Source organism: Canis aureus, chromosome 2, assembly GCF_053574225.1.
Source record: "Canis aureus isolate CA01 chromosome 2, VMU_Caureus_v.1.0, whole genome shotgun sequence".
Taxonomy (NCBI): Eukaryota; Metazoa; Chordata; class Mammalia; order Carnivora; family Canidae; genus Canis; species Canis aureus.
In genome coordinates this window covers 41,835,900-41,859,328 of record NC_135612.1, presented here as the reverse complement: position 1 = coordinate 41,859,328, position 23,429 = coordinate 41,835,900, and the positions used below count along the sequence as shown (strand labels likewise).

Here is a 23,429-nt window from a genome sequence, read left to right as displayed (position 1 = left end):
GAGAATTTAATCATGGAGATAAGCTCTCTGGAGACAAAATATTTCAGCTAGCAATTAATATCCAAAGGTACTTGTTTAAAATAAATTTTTAATACATATTCTGTATAATAACGTATTATTTTTTTTGTCAGTCTAGGTTTAGGAATTAGGAATTTGTCATGAGCCACTTATGAATAGTTTCACTTAACCTTTACTGATACTGTAATTTTCAAAGGCATAATATTTTTTATAGATGAGCCCTCCATTGGTCTTACTCTTATTTTAATTTTTATTGAGTCTTCTTGCCAAAAGATAGGATGTTTCAGGCCCATCTAATCGTGAAAGCAGAAAGATCTTTGGGGTTTTTAAGCATTGAGCAAACTGAGGGTAGGAAAGACATGTAAGTAGGAAACCAAAGGAAGCCTAACCATTAAAGAAAGATTGATTTGCTTGTGTAAAATTAGGACACTTTGTTCATCAGAAGCACTATGAAGAGAATGAAAAGGCAGACAGAGTAGAAAAATGTAGACTATAAACAGAAGGCTTTTTATGAAGAATATGTACAGATCATCATGAAAAAGAAAATCTGATTTTTGAAAATGTGCATTAGAACATAGATACTTCACAGAAGAAGTTATCAGTAAACATGTGACAAGATGCTCAATTTCAGTAACCAAGGAAAAGCAAAATTAAAACCACAGAAAGCATTATACACCTACCAGAATGGTTAAAGCAGAACAGGCATAATACCAAGGGTTGATATGCCTATGGGAACATCCAAACTCTCATTCACTGATGATGGTAATTCAAATTGGTGTAGCCATTTTGACATTATCCATTAAAGTTGTATATATATGTATTCTGCAACCCACCATTTTTATTCATCTTTACATACTGTAGAGAAATGCATGTGTGTACCATGAGCACCAAGAGTTATGTAAAGGAATGTGCCTGGCATTATTTGTTGTAGCCAACATCTAGAAATAATCCAAATTTCTGTCAACAATGAAATAAGTGATAATTTATTATATAAAGGAATACTATACTGCAACAAAAAGGAAGAAACTACAGCATTAATTAACAGAGTGGCTGAATTTCACCAAATTATGATGAATGAAAGACAGTGGATGCCTATATGATTCTATTGAACTAAATAAAGCTTGAAAAACAGCTGAATAAAATTATAGTGCTAAGGATGCATGTGTAGATAGGTGATAAAAAGATAAAGAAAAGTCACTGGTAGTAGTCATGGTACTGGTTATTTTGGGACAATAGGAATGTTTTGGAGGGTCTGTTGTTAGAGACTTTCAGGGTTTTGGCAGTATTCTTTTTCCTTGTCTAATGGTTATATGGATATTCACTTTATGCTAAATCCTTGATCTTTTAAATTTTTGTTTCTGTGCAGTTTTGTATCATGTGCTACATTAATATGAGGTTTTAAATAAATAGATTTGATTTTATAAAGGAATTATAAGCCACAAATGTGGAGGCATTTTTAAAATTATAAGAGAATGTAATGTACATTATATAGGTGTTAGACTATTAATTCCGAAATCTAGAGAGAAAAATACACACACAATATTCACACTCACAAAAAGACGTAGCAGTCATTGGGCAAAGACTTGATTCTTTGGGCATTATTGTCTGCATGTGGCAGCTAGGTGTACAGCCCCATCTTGACATCATGAAACAAGACCGTATAAGAAGACTGGCTGACAAAAGCTTAGGATGGCAGAGTAGAAAGCTGAAAAGCTCTGGGTCCTCCACATTTAGCTGCTAAAGCTGCTGAGTTTGCAACCACTTTTCCCCAGTCGTCTTATAAAAGATAAAAGATTTTCTCATTCTTTACAGGAAATGTAAGATAAAATACAAGCCATAGGTAGAGGAATATTTAATAAGTAGATGGGTTTTTAATGTACCAAGTGTACACTTCAAAAAAGAAACCCAACAAATATTTTAAAAAGTGAAAGGGTGTACCAGGAGATTTTTTTTTTTTTTTTAAATGGCAAAAAAACCCACAGCTCACTAATTGGCAACTATTACCACTTTCTGTTGTGTCATGGAGAGCCGATAAAGGTGTGAGGAAACTGATAATCTTCTGTGTGCTTATGGCATTGTATATTAGGAACAATCTTTCTGAAAAGATTTTGGCAAGATGTTTCAGTAGTCATAAAAATGTTTGTGCCTCTGAGCCCACCAATCTCATTCCTGAGTATCTCTCCTAAAAAACTAGAATATGCAAAGGTTCACTGCAGCTTTATTTATAGTAGTGAATAATAGGAAGAAACCTATTCAACAGTATGAAAATTATGCAAACAAAAATTTTCAACTGAATTCCTTTTTAGTTATGATTTGAAAGTATGCAAAAAATATGCATATGGAAAATAAAAAGGAGGGGAAACGCAAACTGATTATCCATAGTTCTGTTGGGATGGTGGAAATAGTTTTCCCTCTCTTTTTCTAGTTCTTAAACTTTCTATACTGATACGGTACTTCCACAGGCATAACATTTTTATTTTAGTAAATTAGAGCATTCATTTGTTTTTCCTTGAAACATGGTCATTTTTTGTTTCCTTGAAACATGACTATTTTCAATCTGTCATTGTCCAAGTAAAACCTGCCAGTTTTATACATGCTGTAAGTTGTATACATCTTCCATAGTGGCAATCTGATAAGGCATATTAGATAAATTTCTCTGTTGAAAGTTGACATTTAATACTTAGATAATACTGTAGTTCAGATGACTTTGGGAACTCCTTTTAACTTTGGGCCTGTGTTTAAAGATCAAGCATAAAATAAAGTTTCCAATATCCAGCAACTTCACTTTTTAAAAACATGCTGAGAAAGAATAAAATACACTGGACTAGAAATAGAAGGACTCAGGAAGCTCTTAAAATTGTCTAGGGGTGAGTGAAAGTAATATATAAGGGCTTGCATTGTAGCAGAGGCAGTATCAGCTAAAGAGAGATAGAAGAAATGAAAAACATTATAAAGTAACAAAGCTAGAGCTCTATGGAAGTCGGATGGGAGTGACAGGGGTGGCAGGGGTGTAAAACAGGTTGTTTGAGGGGCAGACCCAGTGGCGCAGCGGTTTAGCACTGCCTGTAGCCCGGAGTGTGATCCTGGGGACCCAGGATCGGTCTCATGTCAGGCTCCCTGAATGGAGCCTGCTTCTCCCTCTGCCTGTGTCTCTGCCTCTCTCTCTGTCTCTGTGTGTCTCATGAATAAATAAATAAAATATTTTTTAAAAAATAAAAAAAATAAAACAGGTTGTTTGAGATGACGGGTGTATCTGTGGGGAAAAGACACCAGATGAGATGGTTGCATGTGGACTAGAAATTAGGAGAGACACAGATTTAAGACTCATATTGAGGCAATGGTTAAAGCCAGGGGGGTGCATGGAGTCTCTGAAGGAGGAGAAACTCTTTGGGGCTGCGCACGCGGTATAGATTGAGAGGGTGAATACATTACTCAGGAAGAGATGCATAGGATTTCATGAGCATTGTCTGCTGTGGATTATAACACATGCAGAACCCATGTTGTCTGTCATACAAGAATTTCCACTGAATCAAGTAAATGTATCAGCTATAATTTTAAAAACCATGGTTTTTTTCATTAGAAACTCATTGATTTCATACACAAAAGATAATTGTTCAGACTTTTAAAATGTACTTTTTAAATATATTGAATAATCAGCTGAAAGTTTGTCACATTTTATGAAAACTTGTCAAATATAACAAAATCAATTCTTGAACCTTGCTTTGGACGGATTTTTCAGAATCCTTTGAGATTTTCAAAATCCTTTGCATGTCAGTTCAACTTTTGAATAAGATGCATAGTAATAAAACATTAGTGACATCGTTGTCTACAATTTAGCCCTAAAAGAGTAGTATTAAGGACATGGAGAGCTTTCTAGCCACTTGAATACATTATTCCAGGTGATAGAATATTCTGAAATATGAGCCAGACTGATAAAATTGAAATATCTGCCTTAGAGTTGTAGGACCATAAGTGAGATTACCTTTGTTAGGTTTCCGGATGCATCAGTATGCAGTTTGCTCAAGGGCATTTTTATCATGTTTGTGTCAGGGCATAATTTACCTTAAAACCTGAAAATACATTTTAATAATAATCACATTGGGTTTATTCATTTACAGTTAGTACTTAATTCTTAAATGTGTAGGCTATGGCAAGATGAGATACTGAAAGTATATTTCTGTCATAAAAAATGAATGGGAGGAGCAGCCCCGGTGGCGCAGCGGTTTAGCGCCGCCTGCAGCCCGGGGTGTGATCCTGGAGACCCGGGATCAAGTCCCACGTCGGGCTTCCTGCATGGAGCCTGCTTCTCCCTCTGCCTGTGTCTCTGCCTCTCTCTCGCTTTCTCTGAATGAATAAATAAATAAATCTTTTAAAAAAAAGTGAATGGGAGGTAAGAAGTATGTATATTAGATAGTATATCACTACACTCCACAATATAACAAATAGTGCATATAAGGTTATCCTCTTTCAGCCTGGCAAGTCACCAGACAGTTACAGCATCCTGTAATAATTACCTGCTGCAGGCTCCCGACTTCACACTAAAAAATACAATGCTTTTAGATTCCCTTCACTCTGGGTTACTATGGTATTCTACGTAGCTGAAAAGCATCCTAGACTCCACATGGGAAAGGAGTATTAGAGCTTCTTGATAATGGCATTCTTCTGTATCAACTTTGCATCATCATGTAATGTACTTGAGAAGAAATACTGCCTTACCCTTCAGATTGGAGTATAAATGAAGTAAATAAAAATCTTCTAAATGTAATCAAAGAAATTACAAACATATGTTTGTGCCTTATAAGAGAAATATTAATCTGTACTTATTAGTGTTAATCCAACATTTTTTTGGTTTCTATTAAGTCTATCTTTGAAAAATTATTTGATATGCATTTTATATTCAGATGACTTGCCTTAGCAGTTCCCCCTGCCCAACGCGTGGATGAGCTCTACTCCACAGGGGATGGCCTGGTGAAGAGATTGTTTAAAAGCACTGCTTTCTGAAGCTTAACAGAATGCAGGAATTGCTCTCTGAGGTGTGGAAAGGAGATTCAACCCAGATTTAATACATACTGCTTCAAGATAATGGAAGCAGAATGCAGGAAATAGCCTCATAATGTTAACTGAAATACCAGTCCTCACATCAAAAATTAAATCACATAAAAAAAATTAAATCACATAAATGAATTAAAACTGGTAGGTCATTTGGTAAAAATTTCAGAGAAAACAGGAGGAGTTGGGTCAGGTGAGGTTGCGCAAGAGGAAAACTGATTATGTGGAATCCTGACAGTTTGGCAGCTGCCAAAGAGTTGCAGGCCAGTTCCTGATTGTCACACCTCACCACTGTTTGCTTTGTCCTTTGGAAATATACTGGTTAGAATCCATAAAGTTGATTAGATCACATTGTCAAACATCCATTTTTAATTATTCATGTAAATAATATACCCAAATAACATGTTTTTCAAACTCTATATTAGAAGCAGATATATTGAAGCAGCCATTTTCTTCAGCTGATTATCTTCAAGTACTTAATCCCTCTCTTTCTAGTTCTATTTTTTAAATTTTAGGATTCTCCTATTGATCAGTTGCCTCTATTCATTATAATACTGTTCCTAAAAGCGTTTTATAAGCCACCAACTACTATACAGATTGTTTTAAATAATATTTCTGTTCCATTTAAGAAGCTTCTATAGATTTAAAATGTTGTGATACCCCAGTACAAATGCTCTTAAAGTGAAAAATATGTAGTACATAATTGTTTTTTGTCAGTAACTCATTGCAATTCTTTGAGACACATCATTTTACTTCTTGGCATACAGTCTTTTCAGGGTGCATTTCTCCTTTCCCTGTCAGCTTTTTCCTCATTCTGGCTTTCTTCTGAGTCTCAAAATGGTCGAGAATCAAATGCTTCCTCAGTTGTATTTGGAGGAATGCAAGAGCCTCCCTCACCATCATGTAACAGCTGCTTTACTTAGGATCCGATTGGACATTCCTGTGTCCAATGTGGGAAGGGAGAATGCCTGTACCGATTGGCTTGGGTTTGTCATCAGTCATAAATTGAAGTGGAGTCCGCTCACTCAAACCACATGACTGCTACACCTGAGGAGGACTAGAAGGACGGCCGCATCCATGAAAATAGGGGTGATCTCCTAGCCCAGCTGACACCCAGAAGTACTGCAGCTATAGAATATACACGACAACCTATAGACTGTTCTTTTAGAGAAAGTTGAAAACAGGAATTAAGATGATTAAAGTCAGACCACAGATACTTAATGAAGACCTTACTGGCAGCCAAAGAAACAGTGTGGGTAGAGGTAGAGCAATAAGGAAGAAATACTTGGTGAAAATGAAGCATTAGAGCTGAGTGCTGAAGAGGCTGCAGTAAAGGAGTTGCCCTGGTAGCTCCTTCAGGCCCAGACTAGGAAGGTTGCCTCTGTTGCCACAGGAATGAAGGAATAGGCCAATCTCAGGCAGTTTCTTATAATATCGCCATTATCTCGGTCCCCAGTAGGAGATGCCCTGGATCTTGTGTCTTAAGTATCTCTCAGTAGCTCCAAGCAGTAAGACTGGAAAGTAGTGGCATAAGTCTTAAGTTTTATGTGTATTTCAGATTGGGTTGATATTTTTGCTTTTTAAAAAAAATATTCCTAAAGATACATGGTTAACTACTGAGTTTTGTTACAAAATTTACTTGAAACTAGGACTAGGGAAAACTTGTTTCATATTTGTACCAAAGTGTTTTAATGACTGTTTTCATGTTAATGAATGATACTTCCTTTTTCCAGGGAATGGATTTGTAAACTCAAGAGCTTCTCCAAATTTGATTGGAACTACTGGTGCAAATAGTTTAGGCAAAGTTATGCCTACAAAGTCTCCCCCTCCTCCAGGTGGTGGCAATCTTGGAATGAATAGTCGAAAACCAGATCTTCGAGTTGTCATCCCTCCTACAAGCAAGGGCATGATGCCTCCACTGGTATGTTAAATTTTTCTTCATTTTCATTCTTTAAAATACAGCCAGTCTGTATTTTTCTTTGGAATTTTCTGTACTTCCATAGAATCTAGACCCTTTCTTAATGAGTATTTCTATTTGAAGTCAGCATTTGAAGAGACAGATCCATTTTAAATACACAGAAATCTGATTATGGAGAAACAGGATGTTAATATGCTTAGTGGTTATTTAAAATTAAAGCTAAATGAGGAGAGGTTGTTAGGCTTAATTTTATCAGGCTGGGATCTTAGCTCAGAAATTCCATCACCAAATTGATAAATTAAACCTGACTTAAATATTTTTCTGTCTCTACTTTGCATACTTTCGGTAATCGATTACATATGCTTTTCTGTAGAAGAAACGCTATATTAGTCGTTAGAAAATTCTGCATACCAAAAAAAACCATTGTAGAATAGGGAACAACGCATCAAAACCTGAATGAGTTATTCTCCAAATCATTTTCCTTTGTTTATTCCTTCTCCAGTAACCTTCCCATTTAATTCTATAAAGAATATAGGTCTTCCCCCAAATTCCTTGGCAGTGTATTCATAATTGCAGCTTCATAGGCTTTTGAATCCTGTGTTTATGAAGAAGAGGAGAATATGTTTATCCCTTGAGCTTCTTACAGAAAAAACTTAGATTATGTATGCAAGTTTTAAAACCATTCCTAGTATCACATAGCTTGACTAACATGCAATGTGATATGCCAGGTGTTCTCTCTACAGTGCAGCTGCTAAACCCACTATTTGATTTTTTGCCTAAATGAAAGTTGATGTTATCAGGCTTTAGATAATCTTCGTATGTGTAATGCTTTATAGATTCCCAAACATCTTCATATGCATCGTCGCATTTGATTGTCAATTATACTATAACCTTGGCTAGGTAGAGATGAGGAAACTGAAGGAGAAGTTAATACTTATCCAAGGTAATATAAAAGAGAGCCAGGACCAAAACTTTTTAAGTCAAGAAACAAGTACTTTTTCATTTGGAGTAGAAAGCTGGAAACTGTGTTGCCCCCAGCCTTACAATGAAAACGAGTTGAATAAATGATGAGTTCACAGTTCTCTTTGAGTAGATTATAGTGCTGAGATTTCATGGCATTCAAGTGGCCCAGACTCTAGGGTAGAGACACATACTGCAGGCAGAGGACACATTCGAGCACTAGCTTATCTAGTAAGACCCAGGTAATAAGAGTTAAGCTCAGATGATGGATGAATTGCCAGAGGCCAGCTGTTCACTGGCAGGAGCATAGCGGGAGTCAGTTCTTTTATAGGCTTTTTCTCCACAAACCCCACTGGGTGCTCACAGAAGAGATAGGGAATGTCCTGAAAAAGTCTCTGCTGTGGTATATGGCTGGGAAAGGGGAAGAGCACCCACTACAGTAGGGACAAAATGTTCTCCCTGGACCCTTCTCCCCTTTCTCTCTTGTGGACTAGAAGCCTCAATCTGTAAGGAGATGAACAACAAAAACTGTCACCATTAGGGCATTGGTGATCTCCCATTGTATCTCAAGAAATGGAAAAGGAAAAATATCTAAAGCCATGGTGGAAAAGCAGGAACAATGCCAGAAGCATGACAGGGTGACCAAGGAGCCACAGCTCTGGGCACAGCATCAAGAGGGGAAGGCTTCAGACTGACAGTGGAGCAGTCACTGGGGAAAAAGCAAACAACCTCTGGCAAACTAGCACTTGTTTCCTCCTGGAGGGATTTGAGCCCATGGTAGATGCACTCAGGGTGACCATTGATTGCAGCAGTGAAGCTGCAGTTCCTAATTTAACTCATACCATGCACTAAAGACCTAGCAATAGGAAAGACCTCTTGGTCTATAGGTCAGTAGAGTTACCCAAACTGTAATATGAAGAGAAAGAAGAGTGAAAATAAAAAGCAGAACAAAGTTTCCAAGAGCTGTGGACTTTTATCAGGTGGTTTAACATATTTGTCATTGGAATTCCAAAAAGAGGAGAGAAGGAGCAGGACAAATACTTGAAGAAATAACAGAAGTAGGATAAATACACATTCAGACTGCTAAAAGCAAAAGACAAGTAAAAATCTTAAAGGCAGCCAGAGGAAAAAAAGAAGAAAGATACGAATTTATACTATACTTCTCTCTAGAAACTGTGCAAGCTACAAACAATGGAGTAACAAAGTGCTGGAATTCAAAACAGACAAACAAAAAAACTTCTCAACCTAGAATTCTGTATCCAGCAAAAATGTCTTTCAGAAATGACAGAGAAATAAAACTTTCTCAAGCAAAAAATCTTGAGAGTTTATTGCTGGAAGACCTGTTCTGCAAGAAACACTAGGGGAAATCATTTGGCAGAAGGGCTATGATGCCAGCAAAAACTTGGATCTATACAAACAATCGAAATGAAATAAATGAAAATAAAATAAAGCACAATTCGTTTTCCCCCTACATTTTAGAAGCCTTCTATTTTAGAACAATTTTATATTTATACAAAGATTACAAATATATTATCAGAAAGTTCTGCTAATGCTTCACACCAGTTTCTCGGATTATTAACATCTCACATTAGTATGGTACATAAGTTAGAACTAACGGGTCAGTACTGATACATCATTATTCACAGAAGTCCATACTTTATTCAGATTTCTTTCATTTGTAACCACATGTCTTGTTCTGTTCTGGGATCCCATCTAGGACAGCATTACAATTAGTAGCCATGTCTCCTCAGACTCCTTCTCTTGGCTGTGATAGTTTCTGAGACTTTACTTGCTTTAATCATCTAGACAGTTTTGAGAAGTACTGGTCAGGTGTTTTGTATAATATTACTGAATTGGGATTTTATTCTCATGTTTTTCTCATGATTAGACTGGAGTTATGGGTTTTAGGAAGGAAGGCCACAGAAGCAAATTACCAGTTTTATCACACCACACAAAAGATAGATACTGTTGTTATGAGTAATTATTACTGATGTTAACCTTGGTTACCTTGCTGATGTAGTGTTCCATGGGTTTCTCTGCTGCAAAGTTATGCTTCTTCCTTTCTATACTGTCCTCTTTGGAAAGAAGTCCCTCTGCAAGGTCCATACTTAAGGAGTGGGGAGTTAGGTTATCCCTCCTTGAGGGCAGAATATCTATATAAATTATTTGGAGTTCTTCAGCAAAGGTAAAGAAACTTGTTTGCTTTCATTTATCTAATATATTAATACAGAGTTATGGACATTTATATTTGGGGTTATAATACTAAATTCTGTTAATATATAATTCTATCAATACTATTTTATTCTACTGCTCATATTCCGGCGTTAGCCATTGAGGACTATTCAGTTGGTTCCTGTGCCTCTTGCATGCACGTCATCTTTCTGGGGTTTTTTTTGGGAGGAGTAATTGGCGGAGGTTATTTTTAAATTTTTCAGTTACTACGAAATGCCCTAGACTCATCTTACATATTTTCTGCCCTAGTCCTAGAATCAGTCATTTCTCTAAGGAACTGTGGTTCCTTTTTATTGGGAAAGGTATTAGAAACCAGAATCTGAGCATCTTTCTCTTCTTAATTGCTCTAAAAGATTGCTGGCTTTCTAAAGCAAAAATAGTGGGAAGAATTTTGTGCTTATAGCACATGTAAAAATAAAATATGACAATAAAAGGCAGGCAAATTATAAATACAGTGTTGTAAGTCCTTACTCTACACCTAATGTGATATCTATTTGAAGGTGAACTCTAACCTTATGTTATGAGTATGTTATGAAACCTAGTGCAACTACCGAAAACAATTTAAAAAGAGAGGTATAAAGTCAGTAGAGGAGATAAAATGTAATTATAAAAAATGCTCAAAAAGCCCAAGATATAAGAGAAAAAATAAAAACAGATGGTACAAATAAATATAGCTAGCAAGATTGTAGATTTTAATCCAACCATACAAGTAATCACTCTGAATGTGATCTTTTAAGACAGTTAAAAGACAAAATGTCAGATTAAGAAAAGGAAGATCATACTATACAGAAACCCTAGTTTAAATATAAAGGCATAGGTTTACAGATACAGAAAACATATAGTGCAAACATTAACCACAAGAAGACTATTGTAGCTATATTAATTTCAAACAGTGTAGACTTCACAGTGAGGAATTTCATCAAGGATAAAGAAGGACTTCACACAGTCCATTTCCCAAGAAATAAGTATCTTTAATGTATACACATCTAACAGCAGACCTTCAAAACTTATACACCAAAAACCGATGGAACTAAAAGGTAAAATAGAAAATCCACAACCGTAGTTGGAAACTTAAAACACTCTTTTCTCAGTAATTGACAGAACAAGTAGGCAGAAAAATCTGTAAGGATCTAGACAACCTGAGCAATACTCAACCAGCTCGACCTAAGAGACGTTTCTAGAACATCTCACAGCAGCAGAACATAACATTTTTCTTAAGAGCCCTTGGAACATTCACCAAGATAGCACTTTCCTGTGTCACAAAGTAACCCTCAACAAATTTCAAAGAATTGAAATCCTGCAGATTGTATATTCTCTGATCATAATGAAATCCATAACAGAAAGGAAAAATCTTTATATATTGAAAAATTAACACACTTTTAAATAACCCACAAGTCAAAGAGGAAATCTCAGGAGAAATTATAATTAATATATACATATATATTCCGTCAAAAAAAAAAAACCTGTCAAAATATGGGGGACCAGCAAAAGTAGTATTGGGAAGGAAACTTACAGCATTAGATGTTTATACTAGAAAAGAGAAAGGTAACAAATCATTAAGCTTTTACTTAAACTCAAGAGAGAAGAGCAAACTTAACCCAGAGTAACCAGAAGAAAAGAAAGAGCAGAAATTAATGAAATTTAAAACAGAAAAACAGAGAAAAGCAATCAAACCACAGCCTAGTGTTTTGATTGCTAAACTTCTAGCCCTGCTGACCAAATTAAAAGAGAAGGCATAGGTTATCAGTATCAAGAATGAAAGAGGTACTGGCAAAAAGATGGGCACATAGATCAATGGACAAAATGGAGAGCCCAGAAAATAGACCAACACAAATATATTCAGTTGTTTATTGACAAATGCAGTAAAGCAATTCAACATCCATATGCAAAAATAAAATGTCACAATATAACTCCTACAAAAATTATAGACTCAAACATAAAATACAAAAACTCTGAAACTTTTAGAAGAAAACATTGGGAAAAACAATACATCAAAAACATGATTGATAGAGAAAATTTTGATACATTGATGCTTATCAGAATAGTTTCACTGTCAAAAAAGTTTTACTCCGTGAAAGGTCCTTATCCAAAGAATAAAAAGACAACCTACAGATCGGGACTGCTTGCAAATCACATATCCATCCGGGAAAGGACTTGCATCCAGGATGATACAACGATATATCTGTTAGAATGGCTAAGATTTAAAAAATAAAATCAATGGTGTTGTGATAGCCTTATGTGGTGACAGATGGTAGCTACACTTGTGAGCATAGCATAATGTATAGAGTTGTTGAATTGCTGTGTTGCACACCTGAAACTGATATAACATTATGTGTCAGCTGTACTCAACCAGGGGCGCCTGGGTGGCTCAGTTGGTTAAGCTTCAGACTCTTGATCTCAGCTCAGGTCTTGATCTCAGAGTAGTGAGTTCAAGCCCTGTGTTGGCCTACTTTACAAACAAAACAAAACCCCAAGATACTAAAATGCCAAGTTCTGACAAGGATGCAGAGCAATAAGAACTCTCATATATTCATGCTTGGAAAGCAAAATCATATACCACTTTGGAAAACAGATCATCAGCTTCTTACAAAGTTAAATATATACTTGTTATACAACCTCTCCTAAAGAATTTTCCCAAATGAATTTAAAACTGTGCTTATACAGAAATCTGTATTTTTTCATGGTTGCCAAAAACTGAGAGCATCCTAGATGTCCTTCCAACAGATGAATGAATCGATATACACACTGTGGTACATCCAGACAAAGGAATACTGCTCAGCAATAAAAAGGGATGAGCCATTTATTCACAGCAGTACAGATGAATCTTAAATGAATTTTGCTAAGTGAAAGAAACTGGATCTAAAAGACTACATAGCATGCGATTCCATTTATATTTCATTCTGGAAAACGCAAAACAGATCAGTGCTTGCCAGGGATGGAGAGAAGAGTTGACTACAAAGGGAATTTGAGGTGAATTTTTGTGGTGATGGAACTATTCTGTGATCCTGTGTTTTTGGATGTACATACGAGTCTGTGCTTTTGTTAAAAACCCATAAGACTGTACAATACCAAGATTAGTTTTTACTATATGCAATTAAAAATCGACGAGGATTCAAGAGGAACTGAAGATAGAATATAGACCGTGACACGTGAATGTAACTATATCTCAAGTCTGTGACATGATGATATGGAAGAGGATGAGGAAGGAGCTCACAATAACTTTGGAAACGTTCAACTCTAAATAGAGAAAACAAAAAAAAATTGTAGGAAATCATTGCATATCTAACTGAGAAAATAGAAGACCCAAATTATGGCAGATTCCTGGGTGGCTCAGTTGATTAAGCATCTGCCTTCCGCTTGGGTCATGATCCCAGGGTCCTGAGACAGAGCCCTGCATCAGGCTCCTGCTCAGCAGGGAATCTGCTTCTCCCCCTCCCCCTGCTTGTGCGTGGACTCTCTCTCTCTCGAATAAATAAATAAAATCTTTAAAAAAAATTATGGGACATTGGATAAGATATCCAACCAGTACTCTTCAAAGTTATTAATGTCATGAAAAATGAGGAAAGATGGAGGGAACTGTCACAGACTAGAAGAGACGAAGGGTACATGACACCTAAGAGCATGTAGGACACAGGATCTGGTCCTGTAGCAGAAAAAGGACGTTGGTCAAAGACTGGTGAAAGCTAAGTGAGATCCCCTATAGTTTTAGGTACTGCTGTTACTTTGTTAGTTTTGACAATTGTATCATGTTTTTTTGGGGATGTACAACTGGTGGAGTGGTGCTGGAGTGTGGTATGTGACAGTATACTCTCTTTGCAGCTGCTCTCTAAGGGTAAAATTTTTTTAGGATACAAAGTTAAAAATTGATATAGGTATAACAACCCCAAAAGAAAACCATTTAGGCATTCAGGATAGTCATTTGGCTCACCTTTTAGGAATGGGATGTGGAATATCTGCCACTATCTTTCAGAAATACAAACTACAGAAAGTTTCATTTATGGGTCAGAAATATATTGATAAGAATTATTAGTAAACTGAAGACTTTAAGGACAAAACTGCATTTAGGCATTTAGCAGCTGGTCAGGGTTATCTCTGATCTTTGTTTCAGAGATCATGAAGCATCTCTGTAGAAGAGTCAGAATTTGCCATATAAACTATTTTACACCCTTGTCCCTGCAGGTTCAAGGGAAAACTACACAGCACGCACCTATTGTATTTCCATGTGTATCTTGTTAGTAGAGACCTGTGAAGGTCTCTGGAACTCAACAACTGAAGAGCCTTTTACCCACATTTGAAATAGCAATTGTAGGCAAGGTGATTGTTTTTCAGAGTAGATAACCAGCCTCCCAATTTTATAGTTTGTGTGCAGATAAACTGGCTTTCAGATTGGGGTTTCCTGTATCATTGATGCTTATAAAAACACCTTCTATAGATTGCCAGTAATGCTATATCATTTAAAACTGTTAATAAATATTTGAGTTCTTGTTTCATAACACTGTGCTAGCTGCAGTCGGAAATAATTCCTGCTGACTGAAGAGCACACATCTAGGAGATAAATAACGGACGTGTTTGACCAGGCGGGCTAGGGATGGGAGGATGAAGTATTCTGAAGGTTTCAGATATAAGCTGGTATGATTAGGAACTCCTTTTAAACATGGGTGCAGGGGCCTGGTGGTGTGCAGGTGAGACCAGCATAGGAGCGAACTAGGCTAGGCTAGGACAGGGGCTTCTTTAAAGCCTGACCTGAGAGGATTTAAAGAATCTTCTGAAATCAACTACCCGTGCCAAGACTATAAAAAATTTATATTTGTATTCGTTGCATATAATCATCTCTTTAGGGTTCCAGGCAACCACTAGTGTCCAAATGACATGTTTTCTAAAGAAATATTTTATTTTTGAGTACCAACAGTCTTAGTAACTCTCGTATCCCTCTCATATGCTGAGTGCAGTCGGAGGAAGAGGAATTGGAGTTGGTGAGTGTGTGTTTCTGCTTGAAGGGAGTTGCAAAAGATCTAGAAAGTACTAATTCTATTAAATGTATTTATCTAACCAGTGTTCCCTTTGTTACACAGTTTTTCTTGCTGTTATTAAACACTATCCAGGCACTTTCAATAACTGAACTGATCTACTGGCCCTACAAGAGTCCATCTTATTTTTTTCTACTTATAATTGTATATCTTGACCCATTTTGTTTGTTGGAGGGAACATTGGAACAGAGTTTTTAAAAACAATAGCTGTCAATGATTGTAAGACACTTATGAAAGATTTTTTTTTAAGGCAAGATACAAAATACCTTATATAGTTCCCCAAATTATTAATATATTTTTAGAAAATGACTTCACCCTCAAAGTTCCTCAGATTGTAACACATGGTCTTGTGTTATTTCTCTTTCTTTCAAAAAGATTACATCATTTTTGGTGAGGTCACCTTTTTCAGAGTTGGAATTATTTCATACTGCATGAGACGATCTGAACCATAAGGGGGTTCCCTGTTTGCTAAAAGGAATGTCTGTAATTTAACATACATAAATTTACTTTTTTCTATCAGGACATAACTCTGTTGCTAAAAGTAGCTATTACCTTTTTTCTAAAACAAATAATTTCTATTGGCTTTTCTTCTAGAAAATAAATCTGACTAAAAGTAACTTTGATTTAATCTCTTTTTTGGGAACTAAAGCTCAAAATTCACAGAAATGATCACATAAATTCAAAGTCAGTTGCTAACTAGTGACTCTAAGGGGGAAAAGCTTGAAAATGTTTAGTTCGTAGCATGGACAAGGGTTCAGATTGCATGAGAGCATGGGGGGAAGGCATCTATTGGTTTTGTTTATATTTTATTGCTATATATAAATATATGCATGCTGGTGTGTTTTGCACAGTTTGTGTCTTTTTAGATAAGGTTGTCTGTGCTCTGTCCTTAAAATAAGAGATCATTCTTTAACTTTGTGATCACTCACAGTTTTAGATGTGGTTTTTTATTTAGTAAACTAAAATATACTAGTCTGCCATTAATTGCAGTGTTGGATTATATCATGCAGATTTAGACTTTCTTCTGGGGAAATACTTTACTTACTGATACAGTAATGATTAGAAAATGGAAGTTTATAATTCAAGATAAAATAATTCGTCTCAGACTACTTACCCTTAGGAAGTTGTCATGAATGCTTCCTTTCAATTCTCTTGCAATATGTTGCCCTCTAGTGGTCTCTCAAGTCTCTTACTCAGAAAAATCAATGCCAGTGAGATTAGAAGCTTTGATGCATGGAACCTATATATTGGCATTCACTATTACATGAGCACGTGCGCGTGCACACACACACACAAAACCACCCCTTCTTGAGGTAATCCCAGGAGATTGCCATGGAGATGAAATCCTGGCATGGATAGAGCCAGGCCAAACTGTGTCATGCTATGTTCTTTTGCCTACTGTCTGACTCTTGGGGTTCCAGTGACCAAAGCTTAGATAGATAAGTCCAAAGTATAGGTCTACCTCAAAAATTCATTAAAATTATTAACTTGATGCTGAAAGTGTATTTTCAGTTATCATACATTGACCTCCACCCACTTAAAGTTCATCCCCCATTCAGAGTCTCAAAGGTATGTTTCTAAATCTTTGAAAACTACAAGATGAAGACATCAAAAATATTTATAATTATGAAATAAATACATAACCAAAAACCATCAACAATGTATATTCTTTAAAACTTAAGCTGATTCAAACTCTGAAACTTAATCAATTTTAATGCAAAGCTTTGTGATCACCAAAATAAAATCCCAATCTGTTAGCATTTAGAAAGTTTTTCAGATTGGTTTGAACTCTCAGATATAATCCTGGATGGCTCTGACCTAAAGAGAGGAAGAACAGGTGCCTTGGAACCTACACTAAAAATTCTTCTGGGAAGGGCTAGGCCATGGAGATTCCTTGAGAAGCCTTGCTGTTCTAAAACAACTTTATGGTAGCTCCAGGGGCATACATATGGATGAGAAGTAATAAATACATTTATCTCATCGGTTACATAGATATCTTGGGCCAGAGCGTTTCTTGGGATAATCATTTAAGGATACTATCATACGTTTGTGTAGTACTTGAGTTTCCAAAGCACTTCTCATCTCTTGGCTCACTAGAGCTTCACAGGAATCCTCCAAGGCAGGCAGCACAGATAAGATAAGATACACGATCTTCCTGCTGTACAGACAGAGGTTCAGAGAGGTGAACTGATTTCCCCCCTGTTTACGAAGTACTGGATTTGGGACAAAACCCAGGTGCTATAACCACATTCCAAATGGTCTTTCTTATTTAAAATAGAAACTTAAGATTGTTGGGCAGCCTGGGTGGCTCAGCAGTTTAGCGCTGCCTTCAGCCCAGGGCCTAATCCTTGGGACCCGGGATTGAGTCCCACGTCAGGCTCCCTGCATGGAGCCTGCTTCTCCCTCTGCCTGTGTCTCTCACGAATAAATAAAAATAAAATCTTAAAAAGAAAAAAAGAAAGAAAGAAAGAAAGAAAGAAAGAAAGAAAGAAAGAAAGAAAGAAAGAGAGAGAGAGAGAGAGAGAAAGAAAACAAATTTAAGATTGAGTGAAAAATACAAACTAAAAAGAAATAAACTGAGATTTGGATCCTTATCAGATGATCAACATTCAAGTATCTAAATCTAGCACAAGGCCTTCATCTGATTATCCTTTGGAAGTGGTGAGAGAGAAAACTGAATCATACTCTGATTCTTTATAATCTCAAGGGCACTGAATTGTACTCTTAGTGATATGGGTTAGGCCCCCAAATGTCAGTTTTCAGGCTGTAACTTCTTCATTAAAAAATAATTATATATGTAAAAACCCTGGAGTAGTTCTGCTTTGGCTTTCTTGGGTGCTGATCTCATGGATCATGGAGTCTGTTCTCTTCCTCTGATCTTGGTTTTGGAGCGTCCCCTGAAGCCACTGTGGTAAGAAACTGCTGTCATCCCCTGGCATGTAGAGGAGTAGACATCTTAAGCTAACTTGATCATTCAATAGATGATTTTTAAAAATTCATTCCCAGTGTAGATTCATTACTGTATAGATGGACTCGGTCAGCAAGCATTTAATACTGCTCCATTCACAGTCCTACAAAAAGTACGTTAGTCACAAGCTCTCTGCACAAAGCCTCTCAGAAGAGTTGGGAGACTGTGCAGGGATGCATATCTGAACCTGCTGCCAAGAAATAGGTCACTGGGTAGGTGGTGTTGACAGTGGGGGAGGCTGAGCAAGTATGAGGGTGGGGCACATAGGGTGTGTATGTGTGTGTTTCAACTGCAGGATCCCAGGGAAGAAATCTGAAAGCAAACTGTACTTTGGTTAAGCCAAGACTTAACAGCATGTTAACATGTGAATGCTGTAGATATAGGTAGTTTTGATGCCTAAACTCATGGACGACTTACATTCCCAGTATACACATGACTTTTCGCTATCCTCAAGTCTCTAAAACCTAGATGTTTGATTTGGGGCAGCCTGGCAGTATTTGTAGTACTACCAAGTCCTCATTTATGGTAACACATAAAAGTGTTACCACCCATGGTGCAAGTTTCTGTTTTAAGGATATATCTTTGACATCAATAAACACTATGAAAGGGAAATGAATAATTAATGTAAAACTATATCCCTTGAAATTAAATATTTAGTTGTTCCCATTATATTTTTAAGTTTTTTTTCATATCATCACTGCTTTAAGAAATAATGATATTCACATCATAAAACTGTGAAAAATGTCACTTTTAAATTGAATGTTATTTTTAAAATACTAAGTTTGAATATAAATACTCAAATAATGACACTTTTTTTTCCTGCTCTCTCACAGAATACCCAGAGGATAAGCAGTTCTCAAGCCACTCAGCCTCTAGCTACCCCAGTCGTGTCTGTGACCACCCCAAGCTTGCCTCCACAGGGACTCGTGTACTCAGCCATGCCAACCGCCTACAACACTGGTAAGCCTGCTCTCTGGCCTTCTGTGGATTTTAGTTCTTTGTTTTGTGATCAACATGTGCTTTTGTGATTTTTTTTTAAGTATATTGAAATAAATTATTTCCAGTTCTTTAGGTCCACATTTGGGTGTATTAAAAAACAGAGGCTAGCTTTGAAAAATGTACAAAAAAATACATTAATTGTAGAATGATTCCCAGCATCAACTTTTACTCCCCGCCCAGACAAAGAAACAAGTAGCTGTTACCAGAATTACAGCCTGTGCATCAAACCAGAGAGGATGATAGATGCTGCTTGGCATTTTCTCTGTCACTTCTCATTACACAGTATCCCACTCCTCCCAGCTGTTGAAGCATAAGAAGTTTTTCTCCTTATGCCATGTTGACCCCCTGGGGGGAAAGACAGAATCCCCTTAACTCGGGCCTGCAGAATGTGGCAGATGTGTAGCTGCGCCACGCAGGGTGTGTTTTCCTCTGTGTAACCACCTTTAGTTTCTGTTGTTTGTGTCTCCGGAGCAAAACCAGGACCTTTCTTGTTTCTCCTCAGAGCCAGTCACTCCTTACTTCTGAGAGGAACTTCTCACTCGTTAATGTTTATGTAGACATTTTATTTTAAAATACCCTATTTCAGGAGTCTGTGAGGCAGAGTTATGACTGCTGAGTGGTTGGAGGGGCACTCTTAGCCATCCAGGGTGTCCGAGGGTCCTGGTGTGCAGCAGGTTTCTTTCAGATTAGCCTTTCTGAGGGGAGGGAGAAGGCTGGCGCGGGCGGTTTGCCTTTCTCACCAGCTGAGCCCAAGACCTTTTGGGTGATGCTTCAAAGGAAGAAGGAAATAGTTAAATTATACCTTGTCAGTTATTCAGACTACAGTGCAGGGCATTCAGTCTCTCTCATGATTCTTATAAGTAGACTATAATAAAAAAAATAATCATCTAATTTTAGACTTCAGGGTAAATGCTCTAGCATGGTGCTTTCAAATTGCTGTCTGGAGCTCCCTGAGGCCACTGATATATTTTATTGTTACTTTAATTCCACTCAGTTCATTTAAAACAGAAGTTTAAAAGGTTTTGTTAAAAAAGAGAGCAAATGGCCACTACCTTATCTAACAATCAATATAAAAAAATGTCCAAATCTATTAAGTGCAAATCTAGAGTAAAGCAAGAGATTACACATTCATAGAAATTCTGTGTCCTTGCACTGATCACCAGCTCTCTGAGTGACAGCAGGCCAGGGACAGAGTTTTTGTTCCAAATTCACACCAGCTCGGGGGACAGGATGTACCTGAGTGGCCGAGGCAAGCAGCGTGCACTCTGAGCTGGGGGAGCAGGAGCAAAGAGCTCAATGGTACAGACATGCAGGCAAGCAGCAGCGGCGTAGTGAGGGGCTGCACCTGGTGTTGATTTGCTAGCAGCTTCCTGAACCCTTCCTGATAGGCTTTCCTGTAGCCATAGCCATAGCCATGGAAGTTCCACTGTGCTTGTTTTTAGAAATGCTATTGTATGGATTAGCAAGAACTTATTTTTTTTGAAGTCCAGAAGGAATTACCAAAACATAAAGATGGAGTTCAATTCTGTCAAAACCATCAGCCCTTGGCCTCAGTCTCATTCCGTCTCTAACCTGACCTGGTCCCTGTGCTCTTTTGCAAGCGTGTATTTGGCTTGATTTTACCATATTATTTCTACTGTATTTCATTGCCCTTTTTAGACACATGTCCTTTTTCATCCTTCTGTAGTGTGTCACCTGCCTTTTTCTGTACAGAGAGTCAGACTCAGGTCAGATGGAACACTTGCTATGTGGCAGGTACTGGGCCAGGCACACAAGAGTATATGGTTCACAGTAGAAGTCAGGGCCTGCCCGGGAAGACAGACACAGGACAAGCAGCCCTGGGAATAATTGAGTACAGTCGTGGCAGGAGCTACATTGAGGCTACACTAAAGGGACACACGTGACCCAGTCGGACGGAGCAGGTAGAGTGTTCCAGGGCGAGAGAGCACCGTGTACAAAGGCCAGGAGATGGGAGCCTGGCGGGAGGGATGGGGATGGTTCAGCATGCTCAGAGTTGAAACTGTAGAGGTAAGTAAGAATTTGTAGGCCATGTTGAAGATTTTGGATATTGAGAGCACCAAGAAGCCAGATTGTTAGGGAGAGAGATTTGGTGACCATATTTGTTATTTTAAGATCACTTTGGCTAATGTTCATGGCAAAACAGCATCCCAAGAGACCACACAGGAGGCGAGCCTGGTGGCCCAAGGAGTGGATCCCAGTGGCATAGCTGAGAACAGTGGCAGGAGAGCTGGTGAAGTGGGTGGGTTTGAGACCGTATGGAGCACCGATCAGTCTTGGTGATTGGCGGTGGAAGTATGAGAGAAGAATCAGGAACACCCACAGGTTTCTGGTATGAACAATGAGGTGAATGTTGGTGCCATTTATCAAGATAAGGAGCAGGTTTGGAGGAGGAGAGAGGAGTCTGGTTTGGGTGTCAAATTTGAGGTGTTTGGAGAGACATCCACATGGACAATGGATATATCGGGTAGGCAGTTGGGAGGACCCAGAGGTAGAGAGTTAGGGGTGGCAGGAGGCACTGTGGAAGGCCGCAGTGTGAGGGACCCCTTGCGCCACCTGCCGTGGGAGTGGATGAAACGGTCAGAGAGACTGTAGCGTGAGCAAAGTGTAGAGGAAGGCAGAATCATGAGCACTAGCTATGTTCTTTCCACTCAGTCCTTTTTTTATTAATGTTAATTCACTAAGACCAGCTTCTTTAAATACGTCTCTTGAGACATGAAAAAGCAGTTAAAAGTAGAAGAGTTTTTGCCACCTCTCTTTAAAACTAAATGGAAAAGATAAGTGTTAATGAAGAACTGAAATAAACCGATGTGTGAATGATACGTAATGTCCCAAGTATTGGCCAAAGTGATTATGACTGAGGCATTCAGATACAATGAGCTATATTCTATATTATACTCTTGTAAACACATAAGGTTTTTCATGAACTTGAAGTTATGTTGCACAAGGATCTTTGACAGCCCCTGTACTGTGAACAACTGCAGTTTGTCAGTTGTGTGATAATGATAATGTCCTCTCTGGGCCACTGAGCTGGCCACTGCCTGGGAAAGGGTGCTGTGTCCTTCCTGCTCCCCTTGTACATCAAGAATAGAAGATCTGCTGCTCGAGGCTCCATCTGATCTGTCATTCCTTCTTCAGGGGGGTAGCAGAGGGCATGTGTAAAATGACAGCTGTGTATGAACATCCCTTAGCAATGGCTGTGTCATTATTTCTATTTACAAGTCTGGAAAAAGTATCTCAACTTATTGTGAGACATGAAACTGTAAACATATAGTACAAAGTTGAGACTGACTTTAGTGAAATAATCCCAGACAAGCAGATACAGTGAGGACCTGTAAACCTCCCAAAGAAAAACTATTGTGGGTTTAGACCTGTGTGTTTTATGTTAGGAAGTACCTGGCTTCTCTCAACTTGGGAACCTTTGGAGCTACTCTGTGAAAAACATTTTACTTGAGCCTTCCTTACACACACGAGCAACAGTTCTTTCCTTGTCCTAGATTACTCGCTGACTAGTGCGGACCTGTCGGCCCTGCAGGGCTTCAACTCCCCGGGCATGCTGTCTCTGGGACAGGTGTCAGCCTGGCAACAGCACCATTTAGGACAAGCAGCCCTCAGCTCTCTGGTGTGAGTAACTAGAAATTGTCTCCAAATCTCTCCTTTCAGCCTGTGCACTTTATTTTTCCATCGGTTATGGTCTTTTGCACTGTTTACTTTCATGTGACGATCTGAGAAGGATTCTTTTTTACATGGTACAAGTGTTTGGAGAAAATATTTTCTTTATGTGACTCTAGGTAATAGCTTGGATACTGATCAAAGTAAGCATTCCCTGAGGAGATCTGGGAGGCAAGGCTTCTCTTCTGTGGAGGTAGACTCAGATAGTAACCAAGGGGTACTGAGGCAAGATGTCACCCATATGCACCTCCCTTCTACCTACCAGCTGACCACTAAGCCACCCAGTCCCCCCTCCTTCCTCACCCCTGTACCTGATTCCAGTGTTGGAACAAAGGCAGCTTAGAGGTATTCACCCCACACACTTTTTTTTTTTCCCCTCTGGTGATTATCAGTAGACGAAGGCAACAGGAAAATAAACAGCCAACCCTCCTGGAGGCCAACTGGGAGTGCTCTTCTGTCCTCCTTCTGAGATGCTGTCCTCTACCTGAGCAGGCTTTCCGTCATCCTGCTTTCCCCTCCTACTAGTGCTGTCAGATACCCCCTGGGCACCACCATAAGGTCTTCTCAC

General features: G+C 38.2%; 1 protein-coding gene across 24 annotated transcripts in view; it reads left to right on the top strand.

Annotated features, from left to right (window-relative positions):
* The window catches only part of MEF2A (myocyte enhancer factor 2A), a 171,634-nt gene that overhangs the window by 143,431 nt on the left and 4,774 nt on the right, over positions 1-23,429 (top strand). For 18 of the 24 annotated variants that reach the window (XR_013363652.1, XM_077869767.1, XM_077869817.1 and 15 more), the window contains 4 exons: positions 6,801-6,988; positions 15,127-15,150; positions 19,006-19,132; positions 22,687-22,813. Coding sequence is in view for 23 of the 24 variants with exons in the window: in XM_077869767.1 (XP_077725893.1) it covers positions 6,801-6,988; positions 15,127-15,150; positions 19,006-19,132; positions 22,687-22,813 (466 nt within the window). In the remaining variant the exon portion in view is untranslated. The remainder of the gene's footprint in view (positions 1-6,800; positions 6,989-15,126; positions 15,151-19,005; positions 19,133-22,686; positions 22,814-23,429) is intronic. The other 6 variants (XM_077869744.1, XM_077869850.1, XM_077869754.1 and 3 more) reach the window with 3 other exon arrangements.